This window comes from Sturnira hondurensis, unplaced genomic scaffold (assembly GCF_014824575.4).
Source record: "Sturnira hondurensis isolate 20B ecotype Veracruz unplaced genomic scaffold, ASM1482457v3 Scaffold0014854, whole genome shotgun sequence".
NCBI classification, from domain to species: Eukaryota; Metazoa; Chordata; class Mammalia; order Chiroptera; family Phyllostomidae; genus Sturnira; species Sturnira hondurensis.
The window spans coordinates 870,891-885,410 of record NW_028087485.1 but is presented as its reverse complement, the minus strand read 5'-3'; the positions used below and the strand labels follow the sequence as shown (position 1 = coordinate 885,410).

Sequence of the window (14,520 nt, the reverse complement as noted above, 5' to 3'; positions counted from 1 at the left end):
CAAGGTGACATTCCATTAAGCATATCTTCATATAAAATAAATTATATTCTGAGTTATTGCAGTTGTATAAACCTAAGATAACCTTTACTTGGCAAATAAAGATCAACAAATTCATATACTTTAAAGAGATAGCCTGGGTCAAATGACCATTTACTTATCGGAAATGGCTAATGAAATGTTGCAATGATGTATGGTATGCTATTGTGAATTTTCTTAATACAGTAATTTATCTTTCATTTTCAGCTGTCCTGTCCAGTTCATTTACTGTGTAATAGTTACTTTAAATGTTTTATCAACTGCTTCATTTTTCTGCTCTTGTCCTCTTCCTTGAAGGTTCTTATCATGATGAGTTAGGGAGTCATACTTCATCTTAAGTGACTTGTCTTTACTATGGGTAGTTCGGAAGTATAGGCAGGGTAGCTGTGGAGTGAAGCACAGTCATTAATTTGAAATATCTATGGTGGATCGACTCCTGCTGTTATTATCAAGAACAGTGAAAAAGTTACAGCCTTTTTGTTATAAAAATATCTTTCAGAGTAATGGGATGTGTGAGGATCACAAGGCATAGCAGCATGTGCGTGTTGGTAATTAGAAACATTGTTTATTAAGTGCTCCCTCTGTCCCCGGGACTGCTGGTGGGAAGTAACTATCTCTGTTCGAACGAACTTTATGTAGCAGAATTTATCGGCTTCCTACTATGTGTACGGTGCGACTTCGCTAGGTTACATGAGCTCTGCTGTCGCATTGAAGATACATGTTTTAATTTTATTTAAGAAATATTTGTTGTGTTAACTCTGTAAACGTTTTAAAGTGTATTTACACTCTTACAAATTTCTGGATCTACCGCCACCTTTATAAGCTCTCTATGACCATTCATGCAATATATTGAGAGTAAATACTGGACATGTATCTCTTATTTCTATTTTGTTAAAGAATCAAATGGAGAGGTATAATCCATAATTTAGAAAACAAAAGGTGATGTGGAGTTTTCAAACCACTTAGCCTTATAACATAATCTTATTAGCTTAGTAACTCAGAAAATAAATTATCGTCATGTATATTGAGGTAGCAGTGTGTAAGAACGATGCGAGGAAGAAGACCAGTGGGGAGTTCCCAGTGGTTATCCCCTCATAAAAGCATCGATTTGAACAGGCAGCTCTCTGTGAACAAAAATACTCTTACAAGAGTGAGACATCCAGGTGAGAGATTACAGCAGCCAGGAGGAACACAGAAAGTAGAAAGGACTCACAGAAGAGGGTAGACAAGGCGGTTGCATATTACCTGCTATCATCCTGTCCTCAAGACTGTACAGGGCAGTGACACCTGTGAGCACCACTCCCGTTGAAAGGGAAGAGTGAGCTGAGTGCCTGACTTTGTCGTGGACGCTAGCTTTAGGCTAGCCCTGCATACCCTGGTGCTTGGCCTGTCCCCATGGATCGGGTACCAGGCATGCCCCAGTGCCAGGCCGGTCCCTATGGCCTCCAGCTCCAGGTTGGTACCATGGGCCCGGCCTTTAGGATGACCCCCCATGGCCCTGTACTCCAGCAGCCCTAGGGTCCTGGTCCTCTCCAATAGACCCCAGCGCCAGGCTGGCCCCTGTGGACCCAGGACCAGGCCCACTTCAGTGGACTCAGGCTTCACGTTCTCCTCTGTGGACCCAACCTGCAGATCCACCCCTGCCATCCCAGGTGCCAGGCTTACCTTCGTGGACTCAGTTGCCAGGCCTCCCCACCATCAACTCAGGGCTAGGTCTGCCTCATTGCTTTGGCCCCAGGCCAACCCTGCCGGAGTGCTGCTGACTCAGGACCAGAGCCATACCTGTGGGCCAGGGGGTCAGGCTTACCTCAGTACCAGACTGCGCCCCCAGGACTCAGGTTCATGGTACACTTTGAGGACCCGGTCACCAGGTCTACCCAGTGGACCCTTGTGCCAGGCTGGTCCCCACAGATCCGGGTTTCAGGCTCACCCTCTGGACCCAAGCACCAGGCATGTCCTTGTGGACCGTGGTTCTGGACCTGGTCACTCGCTGATAGCAGCAGGTGAACAGCAGGCCAGCCCACCCAAGGGCTCCAGCAGTAAGCGCACTCGGAGCCCAGCACACAGCCAGCCAGAACTTCTAGGTGGGCTGACAGGAAAGGGCTTTCCCTGTTGAAACTAGTCTGTAAAGACAGGATGGAGGGGGAAAAGTCCGGGAACTGTAACACTACCAAAAGAATAAAATGAAGCACCAGTAACCGAGCTAGAAGAAATGGAGATCTACGAACTGCCTGACCGAGAATTCAAAATAATCACCTAAAAGAAGCTCTGTGAGCTACAAGAGAACACAGATAGACAACTAAATAATATTAGAAAATAATACACGAACCAAATGAGTTCAACAAAGACTCAGAAACCATAAAAAAGAAGCAAATAGAAATTATGAAGTTGAAGGACATCATGACCAAACTATACAATTCCATAAAGGGCTTCAACAACAGACTCTTGTCAAGCAGAAGAAAGAATCGGGAATCTCAGACATATCATTTGAAATTACTCAGCCAGAGGGAAAAAAAGGAACAAGAATGAAAAAGAGTTAGTAAAGCTGATGTGATTTATGACAGACCATAAATAACAATAATTGCATAATGGGAGTTCCAGAAAGCACAGAAAAGAGAAAGAAGCAAAAAGTTATTTAAAGAAATATGCTAAGTGAAATAAACCAGTCCAAGAAAGACAAGTTCTGTATGATTACACTCATATGTAGAATTTAATGAACAAATTGAACTAACAAACAAAATAGAAACAGACTCACCGAGAGCAGGTGACAGCTAAGGGCACTGTTAGGGGTGGAGGGATTGGGCAGAAAGGGAAAAGGGCTCATGGACAACAGTGTGGCGATTGTAGGGGGTAGGGAGGTATAAGGGGACTAAATGTAATTTAAAAAATACAATAAGAATTAAAAAAATAAAAAACAGAAATAATGACAAGGAACTTTCCAAATATGGAGAGAGACATGAACATCTAGAATTCAAGGGTGTCCGAGCTGCAGCCCACAGGTTGCATGCTGCCTCGGATGGCTATGAATGTGGCCCAACACAAAACCATGAATTTACTTAAAACTTTTTTTTTGCTCATCAGTTTTCCTTAGTGTTTGTAAATTTACTGTGTGACCCAAGACAACTCTTCTTCTTCCAGTGTGGCCCAGAGACACCAAAGGTTGGACACCCCAGATCCATGAATTTCAAAGAACCTCGTGTATATTAAACGCAAAGAGATCTTTGCCAAGACTTGTTGTGGGAGCCCAGAAATAAATCCATGCATTTATGATCAATTGATGTTTGACAGAGGAGTCGAGAGCACACAGTGGGGGAAGGACATCTCTTCAAGAAGTGACGCTGGATGTGCTTATGCAGAAGTGGGAAGTGGGTGCTTATCTCATGCCACACACAGAAATCAAAATTGGCTAACAATCTGAATGTAACACCCGAAGCTTCAAAATTATAAAAAGAAAACATGGGGAAAATTCTTTGACATTGGCCAGGACGATGTTTTTTTTTTCGGTTATGACTCCCCAAACAGTCAACATGAGCAAAAATAGACAAATAGGATCACATCAACCCAACAGCAAGAGGAGAAAACCTACGAAATGGAAGAAAATGTTTGTAAACCATACATGTGATAGGGAGTTAATTTTGAAAATACATGAAGAACTCAACTCAATGGAAAAGGAAATAACTCAGTTAAGAAAAGGGTAAATTACATGGGTAAACATTTTCCTCAAGAAGACACAAATGGTCAACAGGCATGTGAGGCTATGTGATAGAAAGCTTAGCATTAGTATTCATCAGGGAAATGCAAATTAACAGCAGCTGAAATGTCATCTCACACCTGTCGGAGTGGCTCTTACCAAAAAGACAAGAAATAAGTTTTGACAAAGATGTGGCAAAAGGGGACCCTTCGTACACTATTGGTGCCAAGGTAAATTGGTGTAGTCAATTTGGAAAACAGTATGGCTGTTCCTAAAAAGATTAAAGATAGAACCACATACGATCCAGCAGTTCCACTCCTGGGTGTATGTATCCAAAGGAAATGAAATCACCACCTCAAAGAGACACCTGCCCCCCGCCGCCCCATGTTTACTGCAGCATTATTCATGGTAGTCAAGGCAATGACTGAAGGCTTGCCAGTGGACGAACAGATAAAGAAAATGGGAGATATACAATGGCATATTACTCAGCCCTAGAAAGCAGGAAATCCTGACACTTGCAGCAATGTGGGTCAACCTGGAGGACCTCATTCTATTTGAAATAAGGCAGATACAGAATGGCAGTGTATGGTCTCACTTACATGTGGAGTCTATGAAATGTCGAACTCATAAAAGCAGAGAGGGTAGGATGGTGGTGGCCTGGGGCTGGGACTGGGGTGGGGGGAATGTGGAGATGTAGGTCAGAGGGGGCAAAGTGTCAGTTATCTAGGATAAGTAAGCTTTGAAGAGCTAATGTACAATATAGATATTATAGTTAATACTGTATATTAGAAATTTGTCAAGATGGTATATTTTAAGTGTTGTCACCACACACAAAAGAGAGAACTGTATGAGGTGCTCCATTATTTTAATTAGCTTGATTGTGGTAGTAATTTCACAGTTATACCAAAATGTCACCTTGTACACCTTAAATATGTATACTTTTTGTCAATTATTTCTCTGGAAGGCTAGAAAAAAATAAAAAATAATCTCTCAAAAAATAAAAAGTAAAAGTCTGAAGCAGAAACCAGAAGAGAAAAGGATAATCTAATCAAATTTTGCAAACAGAGTGACTTGGACCAAGAATATATCATTGTTTTTTGATTGTTATGAGAAAAACATTTTAAAATTGAGTAAGATTAAAATAAGGCACGTAAATACAGATCCTATATTGTGTCCAACCTACTTTGGACATGGTAGAGACTGCACTAAGAATATTTAGTTTTGGGACATTTGCCACCCTCTGTAGGTTAAATTTCAGGCACAAGAGTCAAAGATCTCATTCTTTTTTTTATTTCTGTGATAATGAAGATAGATACCATTAATTTATCTACAGTTACCTGTAAGTCCTAATGTAGTGGGAGGAGTCTGAACCGGGGGAGGGGTTGTTATTCTCAGTCCTTCTGTGAACCTGTCACAAGGTTGTCACTCAGCCCCTCCTACCATTTGTCGATGCTGTTTTCCGGGTCCCCACGGTGCATATACGGCAGCTTCTGTGTAGACACTTAATCCGTAATCAATTCCATCACTGATGGTTGTGGTAGTCACAGCAGCAGCGGTGGCAGTCACAGCAGTGGGAATGTGTTAAAATTTTTTAATGATCTTGCTTCATGACATAAGTGTTTATATCCCCTTGGAATAGAGGAGGAAAATGAAGTTATCAAGGGTGAAACAGTAACCCCAGTCACGCAGCCAAAACGTAAGCATAGTTAAAAATAGCATTCCATCCACATTGTTCTCTAACATGAGCCATCATTGTTGATTACCCTTGGTAGTGGCAGCCGTTAGAAAGGCGGTGATGTATATTTTCCAGGGTCATTTCTAATGATAATGTACGAGTTGCTAAGGAATACGACACAGCATTTTTATACCCAGCTATTCTTTGATGCCCTTCTTGCTGTCGTTTGCAGAAACTGTCACCTTGGGTGGGCTTGCGCAAGATCAACATATCCTACTGGGGATGGGAAGACATGTCTTCATTCACAAACACAACCCTGCAGTGGCTTCCGGGCGAACCCAACGATTCTGGGTTCTGCGCTTACCTGGAGAGGGCTGCGGTGGCCGGCCTGAAAGCCAACCCTTGCACATCTATGGTAGACGGCCTTGTCTGTGAAAAACCCATCGGTAAGTAGCTCTGCAGCCTGGTATTTCTTTAAAACATGCTTCCACCCCCCCCGCCCCTCCACCACCCCTTCCAGGCTGTGACAGTTCGTGAAGCTGCAGTAACTTTGGCCGTCTCTCTGTGATGCGGCTCCCCATGTAGACTTTTCAGTTCGTGCACATTCCCCACTCACTACTAGTGACCCTGGCATTAACTTGTGAAAATAATACATTTTACTGTCGAGGTACAATCTGTATTTTTTTGGTTGAAATAGTGAGATTCTGAACATATGTTCATAGTTATAATAGTATACTAACATATCTTAATTTGTTAATGTCTTATTTTTATGATAATAGTCTTTGGGAGAAAGATTTGTCTTTAAGATTAACAGCTAATTTAGAACCAATTTAATCTTGCATATCTATACTTCAGTTGGAAAGTAAAAAGAAACATTTGTGTTACATCTATTGAAGTAGGTTTTTGTCAAGCAAAGTGAGAAAAGAATATTGAATTCTTTTCTCTTTTTAGACCAATATTGCATTTTTTGTGCGGTAATATACGTAACATAAAATGTACAATTTCAACCTATTTTTTCAGTTTTATTGTGAGATAATTGGCTTTTTAGACCACTTTTTCAAAGTAGAGTTCAGTGTCATTAAGTGCATGCCCTTGTTGTGTGTCTGCCAACACTGGCTGTCTCCGGGACTTCTCATCTTCCCAAACTGAAACCCGTGCTCATTGAGCAGTAAGTCCCCAGGCCCCTGTCCCCTCCCCCTGACAACCACCTTTTACTTTCTGTATCTACGAGTTTGACTATTCCAGGTAGCTCATATGTGGGATCATAAGGTGTATGTCCTTTTGTGATTGCTTATTTTCCCCAGCATAATGTCTTCAAAGTTCATCCACATTGTAGCATATAGCAAAGTCCATTCATGTTGCAATTTTATTTTTTTTAACCCGGAATAATTATCCATCGTATGTACATACCACATTTTGTTTATCCACCCATTCATTCTTTGATGGACACTGGAGTTACTTCTACCTACTGGCTGTCGTGAATGATGATGCTGTGGCTATAGGTGTCCACATATCTGACCCAGCTCCTGCTTCCACTTCTTTAGCCAGAAGTGGAATTGCTCCGTCACACGGTGACTCTCTGTTTAGTTTTTGAGGAATTGTCCTACTGGTCACCATAGGTGCTGCACCATTTTACATTCTCCACAGTCACGTACAAAGGTTCTGAAGTCCCCACATCCTTGTCAACATTTTTTGAAATAGTAGTCATCCTAATGAGTTTGGTAAATATATTCTATGCAGAAATTTTATAGTAAATTATTTTATTTTATTATTTACACAACTAACATATTCACGGACAGGATGTTTGCTTTGATAATGTGTGGAATGTGTATGTAATCATGGTAAGGAAAATGAATACTGGTAGTGTACATAGTATCTAGTCATTGGGTAGGAACACTAGGTCAGGTGTTGCATTTATATTTATAGTTTTACATTATACACCTGTGTGTATTTTATAAAGGATTAAACACCTCTGGAAATGATGAATTTTAAATTTGATAATAAATTTTCAGAAGTATTGATATGTCGTCTTTATTTTTATTTTTTAATGTCGAATTTATTGGGGCGACATTGATTAATAAAATTATATAGGTTTTACGTATACAGTCCTGTAATATATTGTATTACGTTTCATCTTCATTTTTAATATCATCATGTCATTTGGGCTTTAATTTCTATCCCACGCTTGGCTTCATTGAAGTATCCCCCAAACGGCAAAACGCGTGCAACCCATTTACTTGTGTTAAAATGCACTCACAAGTAAAATCACCGTATTTGCGGCTCGTTTCAGTCAGTCCCAATCAGAGCGCAAGGATATGCAAAATGCCGTGCTCCTTGAGGACCTCCTGCTCCAACTGCACCAGCAACGGCATGGAGTGCATGTGGTGCAGCAGCACCAAGCGCTGCGTGGACTCCAACGCCTACATCATCTCCTTCCCCTACGGGCAGTGCCTGGAGTGGCAGACCGCCACCTGCTCCCGTGAGTATTTGTCTGGGGTCACTCCGCCTCGAACCGCAGCGCGAGTCCCTTTCCGTGGTGGACGGAGGAATGAAACATTTGAGGGAGTTAAAGAAGATGAGAATAAATACTGTTACAGATTGCTTTAACACCTAGTAATGCTGCCAGCTCCTGATTTATATTATGCCATCGTTTTGAGGTCCGCTAGGTAGTACCTTACTCTGCGTATTAACATTCTGCCACGTATGTTTCAAACAAAGGCCCAACTCTGTGTGTTTCAAACAGACATTTCACCACGGGGCTCACGTCCGGGGTCGCAGTACACTTCACTGTGTTTCTTTGGTGTCCTTTAATCTAGCTCACTTCCCAGGTGTGCTCTGTCCTACGTGTCTGTGATTATTTTCAGCATTTTTTAAAGAACCTATGCCAGTTCTTCAGTAAGTTTCACAACTCAGATTTGTCTAATTGTTTGTTCAGGATTAAATTCAGATTAAGCCTTTTTAAATCATTAGATGCAAGGTAAGCATTTTGGGGCCTGAACATCCTATCAGTGGTAGCACATTTGCTGCAAAGGCAGGATGCAGCCTGGGCAGCACCTGGTGAGTCCTGTGGTCAGGGAGGTTCTGGACTTGCTGTGGGCGTGTTTCAGGAGAAGACCCCGCCCCCTTGTTGGTGTCCTGTGTTACAAGGACTGTAGGATGAGGACACACCCAATGGCATCAGTGGTCCTGGGCACTGTGTGGTTACGAGTGTGGCTTTTCCTGCAAAGACAAGTTGCGTCCAGATGTCACCACCAAGGGAATTGCTCACTACTACTGACTGCACTTGGTGGCCTTGCAGGAGCTGGAGACCATGTGCGGCCACCTTTGTTCGGGAGACGTTAGAAGCCATTTGTCTCAGACCTTTGCTAGCTGAGGTGTCCCTCCTGGAAGTAGCCACGTGCAGGTTTCCTGGTAGTGCGGGCCGTGGCACAGCTGTTCCTGTCGCCTTCTTCAGTTGCTCCTGGACTTGCTCATGAGCCCACTGGCTTCCTTGGATTCCTTCTGTGGGAGCCACCACTGGCCACGCAATCGTGGGGAAGTGTGACTGTCCCGCAGCAGTGAGCATGGCCTGCCGTTGAGTGTTCCTTTTGTTTCTCTCCTGCGCACGGGGTTTTTCGGCCAGGGGAAGAGCCACTTGCTCAAAAAAGAGCAGCTTCATCATTCTGAGATCCCTTTTGATGGTGAATCCACTGTCGCGAGGCTTGTCCTGGGATCCAGTGGCTCTCAGACAACATGGCCACCCAGCTATCAGCCCTTCTGGCTTGGAGGAGTGAGCTCATTCAGAGGTGGCCATCCGCTTAAGACAGTGCAGCTGGAGACTCGCTGATCTTTTCATACCTTCCTTCATTGCCAAGGAGGATGTCTTTTACCCCAGGGGTCCAGCCAAGCCCGTATTTGCTTCTTACTGGGCACCGCTGTGGCATGAAGACTGAGACAGGAGCGTCACCGCGCAGGCTGGAGCATGCAGGCTGTGGTTGTCGTGTGCATTTTGTTCTCCTAGGCTCTCGGGACCTGGGGAGAGATGTTCCTGGGATGGGGGTGGCTGGGTATGTCATCGGCTGACCCCCCTGCTTCTGTTCCTTCTTAGGAGCTTTGATAAGGAACGGTGGTCTGTCTGATCAAGTGCATGGCAGCAGGGGCGCTGCAGGCACACAGTGGTCTCGCCACCACAGGAAACATCTCCTAACTGGGCGCCAGCTGCTGAGGAGGTTGAGTATCAGGGTGGAGACGGGTGCTTAGCGTCTCTTGCCTCGATGGTGGCCTTTGTCTTACCATTAGTATTCAGTGCAAGGAGCCAGACAGAAGATGACGTACTACGTGACTCCACTTACTTACATGAAATACAAAAGTGGTCAAAGCTGCATTGTACGGTGCAGGAATGAATATTCAGGTGTAGCTCTAGAGTAAGGCAAAAAGTTATTCTTGTGAAGGTCAGTGGATATGCTGGGAGAAGATTGGGGTGCTGCTTGGGAAGAGGGTGCAAAGGAGGCAGGGCTGCACTTCCAGGCTGGGTGCAGGTGCAAAATATTTATTTACAGTAATTTATTATTGTATTATATTGCAATGTATATATTATATTACGGTTTATGTACTTCTTTGTATGTGTGTTATATTTTACGATAGAAAAGGCTGACAGGTAGGGAAAAGGGAGCTGGATACGCACCCAAGCTCCTATACTCTGAAGAAGTTTCTAAGAATTGCTTAGCGTTAGGTCCACATTGTCTTCTCTACTCACAAATCTGTCTTGTATTTTATTTCTTCTTCTCACCTGTTCATCTTTTGGAGAATAGTCTTTAGTAAATATTTCTAAATATATTTGTGGCTGGTAAACTTTTCGAGTGTTTGCATGTCTAAAAGTGTATTAATATGTTCAGTTGAATGATAGAATGGCATGAATGTGGAGTTCTAAATAATTCTTTCCTTAGAGCTTCTAGCATTTGATGTGGATAAGATTCTCATGCCAACTTAATTTTTATTTCTTTGGAGAACAGTTTTCCCCTTTACTCTGAGCACTTTTAAGATATTTTTCTTTACAGTTGGCACAAAGTTTTGTAGTTTGTTTAAACTGTTTTCTAGTAGTCGATGTGGATTTTTAAAAATGGACTCTCATTGGTTTACAATCTGAAGAGTAGTTTCTTCACCTCTTAAAAATGTTCTTTAATTTCTTATTTTTCTTCTATTTAATATATCCAAAAAGAATAAACAGAAAAAGAGAGTGAGCAGTTGTTAGAATTTCTAGATATCTCAGTATTTCTTAAATTCACTTGTAGTTTCTATCTCTTTGCTAGGATTTTGTTTCACAGCTTTTGAAATTCTATGCCCTGTGCAGCCTCGGGGAAGTGGGGCCTCAGACTTTGTCTCACCCGAGGTTTTCTGGTCAATGGAACCTGAAGGAAACTTTTCCTCGTACATGAGGAACAAATGGGGAGTTTGCAATATTCCTCAGTATTTTCCAGTTAGTATATTATAATAGTAATGCTTAAAGTTCACAAACTGAAGAAGAGAAATGTATTTTAAGACAAATTTTGCCTGGTGGTTTCTAAGAAAGCTTTGCTAATAACTGGAATTATTAATAATTAATATATTTTAAGGGGTTGGATGTTCTATTTGTGAAAATGAAATCCAAGGGGATTATTTGAAGCAATAGTGGGAGATTTAGTTCTTAATATATAAACGTTCAAATGTAAGTGCAATTAAATTGATATGGTAAAAATGGAATAATAAGAAACAAAAATGTAGTATACATTTCAGAAATTGATATTTCTTCCAGAATTTTAGAGGTTTATTACATGCTCAATTTAAACTTTTATTTTTCTTTACAGTTAGGGAAGGTGATCTTTTTTTTTCTTTTAATTAATTAAGTTTTATTTTTAGGGCACTGTGCAGTCACAGCAACATTGAGAGGAAGGGACAGAGGTTCTCATACACCCTCTGCCCCCCCCCCACAGCTTCCCCCACTGCCAGCACCCCCACCCGAGGGCTGTGTTTGCTACATTGGTTACCCACACCAGCACACCGCTGTCGTCCAAGGCTGTGGTTCACATCAAGGGTAACCCTAGGTGAGGTACATTCTGTGGGGGTTGACACACGTGGAGTGGCGTGTGTCCATCATTACAGTATGATATGCCGTATGATACAGTATGAAAGTCCTCAGCGCCCTGCCTCTTCATCCCCCACTTTCTCCTAATTCTTGGCAATGATTATTATGTTTTTTACTGTCTCCATAGTTTTGCCTTTTCTAGAATGTCATACAGTCGGAATCATACAGAATGTAGCCTATTCTGATTGACTTCTTTCACTTAGTGATATGTATTTACACTTTTAAATCTCTTTTCATGATAGGCCATTTATTTTTAGGGCTGAATAGTACTCCGTTGTCTGGATGTACCACAGTTTATGTATTCGTCCAGCTACTGAAGGACACCTTGGGTGCTTCCCAGTTTCGACAGTTGTGCCAACAGCTGCTGTAAACTTCCACGTGCAGGTCTTTGTGTGGACGTACACTTTCAGTTTTTAATGGGGAACATCAAGAGTGCGATTGCTGGGTAGTATGGTAAAGTGTGTTTTGTTTCATAGAAATCGATGAACTGTCTTCCAGAGTTCTTGTATTTTGCATTCCCAGCAGCAGTGATTGGGAGTTACTGTGTTTCCTTCCAGTTCCACGGGGTCTCCAGCATTTGGTGATGCCAGGGTTCTGGGTATTCCATGTCATGCTAGGCCGGGTGGTACTACTGTTGTTTCAGTTTGAGCTCCCTGATAACGTAAGTCGTGCAGCTCCTTTTCATCCTTGCCATCGGTGTATCTTTTTTGGTGAAGTGTCTTTAGCCCATTTTTTGAAATGGGTGTTGTGTTTTCTTATGTTGAGGTTTAAGGGTTGTGTATTTTGAGTAACAGCCCTTTTTATCAGATGAGCCCTTTTCAGATATTTTCTCTCAGTTTATGTCTTGCCTTTCCATTTCTTTAGCAGTGCCTTTTGCAGAGAAGAATAAATTTAAATTTTGATGAAGTTCTGTTTATCAATTCGTTCTTTCGTGGGTTGTGCCTTTGGTGTCACAACTGAAGTCTCACCAAACCCAAGGTCATCTAGGTTTTCTTACGTGCAGCTTTGCTTATGTTGCCCGTCTGTTCTTGCATGCTGTCGACTTCACCTGTTAGAGCCCACGGCCTGTTCATCAGAGTTGTTTTAAATTCCCAGTCTGGTAATTCCAGCATCCCTGTCATGTCTGGGCTGCTGCTCGTCCAGTGTCTGGAATTGGTGTTCTTTTTGCTTTTCCATGTGCCTTGTAGTTTTTTTCTTGATAGCCAGATATGATATACGGGTAACAGAAAGTGCTGGAAGTTGGCCTTTAGTGATGTAGTGGGAAGGTGTGAGGGAGGAGAAGTGCTTTATTGTTCTGTGATCAGGCCTCAGTGTTTTGGTGGGCCTCTGCCCCATACTGTGAAGTTCACGAGCTTCCTGTTATTTTCCCCCTCTCTTGGATGGTATCAAATGGCTGGGGGGACCTGAGTCTGTGTGTTTCTCTTCCCCGACCCGTGCTTGTGTTAGCTATTTCCCTGTAATCGGGTCAGGTAGGATCTGATAACACCCCAGCTGTTCAGGCTCTGTCCAACAGTTTCTCCAAGGGTTTCTCCACAAGAGCAGAATGCTCCAGCATATCTTAGAGTGATTCCTTTTCCTCTCCCTCCTGCCTGGAGCACAGGGGGCTTTTCCCATGGTATTTCCCGCGGGGACCTGGCAGAGCTCCTGCAGATAAAGCTCACAGGGGTGTGGGTGCCTCCTGTGACTGGGGCCCCCGGAGACTTGAACCGTCGCGGTCAGCCTCCAGCAGTTCATCAGTTACAGCTCGGTCGGCTAACCCTGGCCTTTGTTCCTGCAGAGGTAGCCTTGGTGAACTGAGACGTTCTCGGTCCGCCTGTCTGCCTGTGCAGGTTGAGGGGTGTGGTGCGCCCTGAGACCTCACTGCCCGGGTGGATCTAAGACGAATTGGTGATCTTTCAGTTTGTGCAGCTTTTTCTCTTTTCGTTAGGATGGACGGCAGGCTCCTAAGCCCCTCACCCGCTGGCCTGGGAACCGGAAGTCTTCAGTCATCATTTGATGGCACACTTTCCTGAAGATGGATTTTTCCAATTTTTCTCTACACCAAAAACCATAGTAAAAATATTACAACTTCATCTTTCAAAAGCCTAAAATAAAGTACAAATGATTACTCTAGTTGCTTGTAGCTCATACGTAGCTTCCATACCATCCATAACTTCGCTTTCATGCCATTATTTTTTTCTATAAGAAAAAGAAAAACCATTAGACTCTGCCAGTTTTCGAGTCAGCATTAAATGCTCAAGAATGAATTTTCTACAGGGTTAACGTTCGTCACTTGTGTTTAATGACTCAAAGAATAAATATTCTTCATCTTTTAATTTTATTATTCATAAACCAGGGAGATGCTACTCATTTTCCACCTTCTTATATCCAATTTCTGAAATGCTTCACATGCAAAAAATTTGTAACCACAAATCATACTGTACTTGATGAGCACTTTAACCAACATTCTGTTACCCTGCACAGTTCTCCATATTGAATCTCTGATGTCCCCTGAGACGCTCGCGTCATTGTCTGCAGCGGTCTGGGGAACGGTTTTGTTTCCAGTGATGTTAGAACACCGAGTGGCAATTAAGTGACTCCTCCTACAACGGGGAAATTGAGTCTGCCAGATATCCTTCTTCTTTTCCCCCTTCGGGAAACAGTGTGACTAGAACACGTTGTTCACGGTGCCTGGTCCCCTGTCACCATCTTCTGTGGATGCACAATTTCCAGGACAAAGTGTGCCTCTTCTAGCAAAATCTCAGTAAAAGTACTACAGTCTCAGCCCAATGTTGGGTACACGGGAACTGTTATAAAACCGTGGTGGCAGACTATATAGTAAGTTCATCCTTGGGAAAGACACCCGGTATTGGTAGGCTTTGTTGAGGGTCATAGGTTACACATCAATTGGACAAAAAAGGTTGAGCTTCAGGGAGGGAGTCTCGGAGTCTCGGAGTGATAGATTCTGCAGCCCTGAAAGTCAGAGTCGGCTGGCTGCCTGAGTGAGGCAGAGGACCCGGGTTCCGCGTTCCCGTTCAG

The 14,520-nt window shown here is 42.9% G+C and overlaps 1 protein-coding gene across 3 annotated transcripts in view; it reads left to right on the top strand.

Annotated features, from left to right (window-relative positions):
* Positions 1-14,520, top strand: part of ATRNL1 (attractin like 1) — a 506,943-nt gene that overhangs the window by 112,197 nt on the left and 380,226 nt on the right. For all 3 annotated transcript variants that reach the window (XM_037063826.1, XM_037063827.1, XM_037063824.1), the window contains exons 16-17: positions 5,635-5,848; positions 7,693-7,881. In XM_037063826.1, the coding sequence (XP_036919721.1) occupies positions 5,635-5,848; positions 7,693-7,881 (403 nt within the window). The remainder of the gene's footprint in view (positions 1-5,634; positions 5,849-7,692; positions 7,882-14,520) is intronic.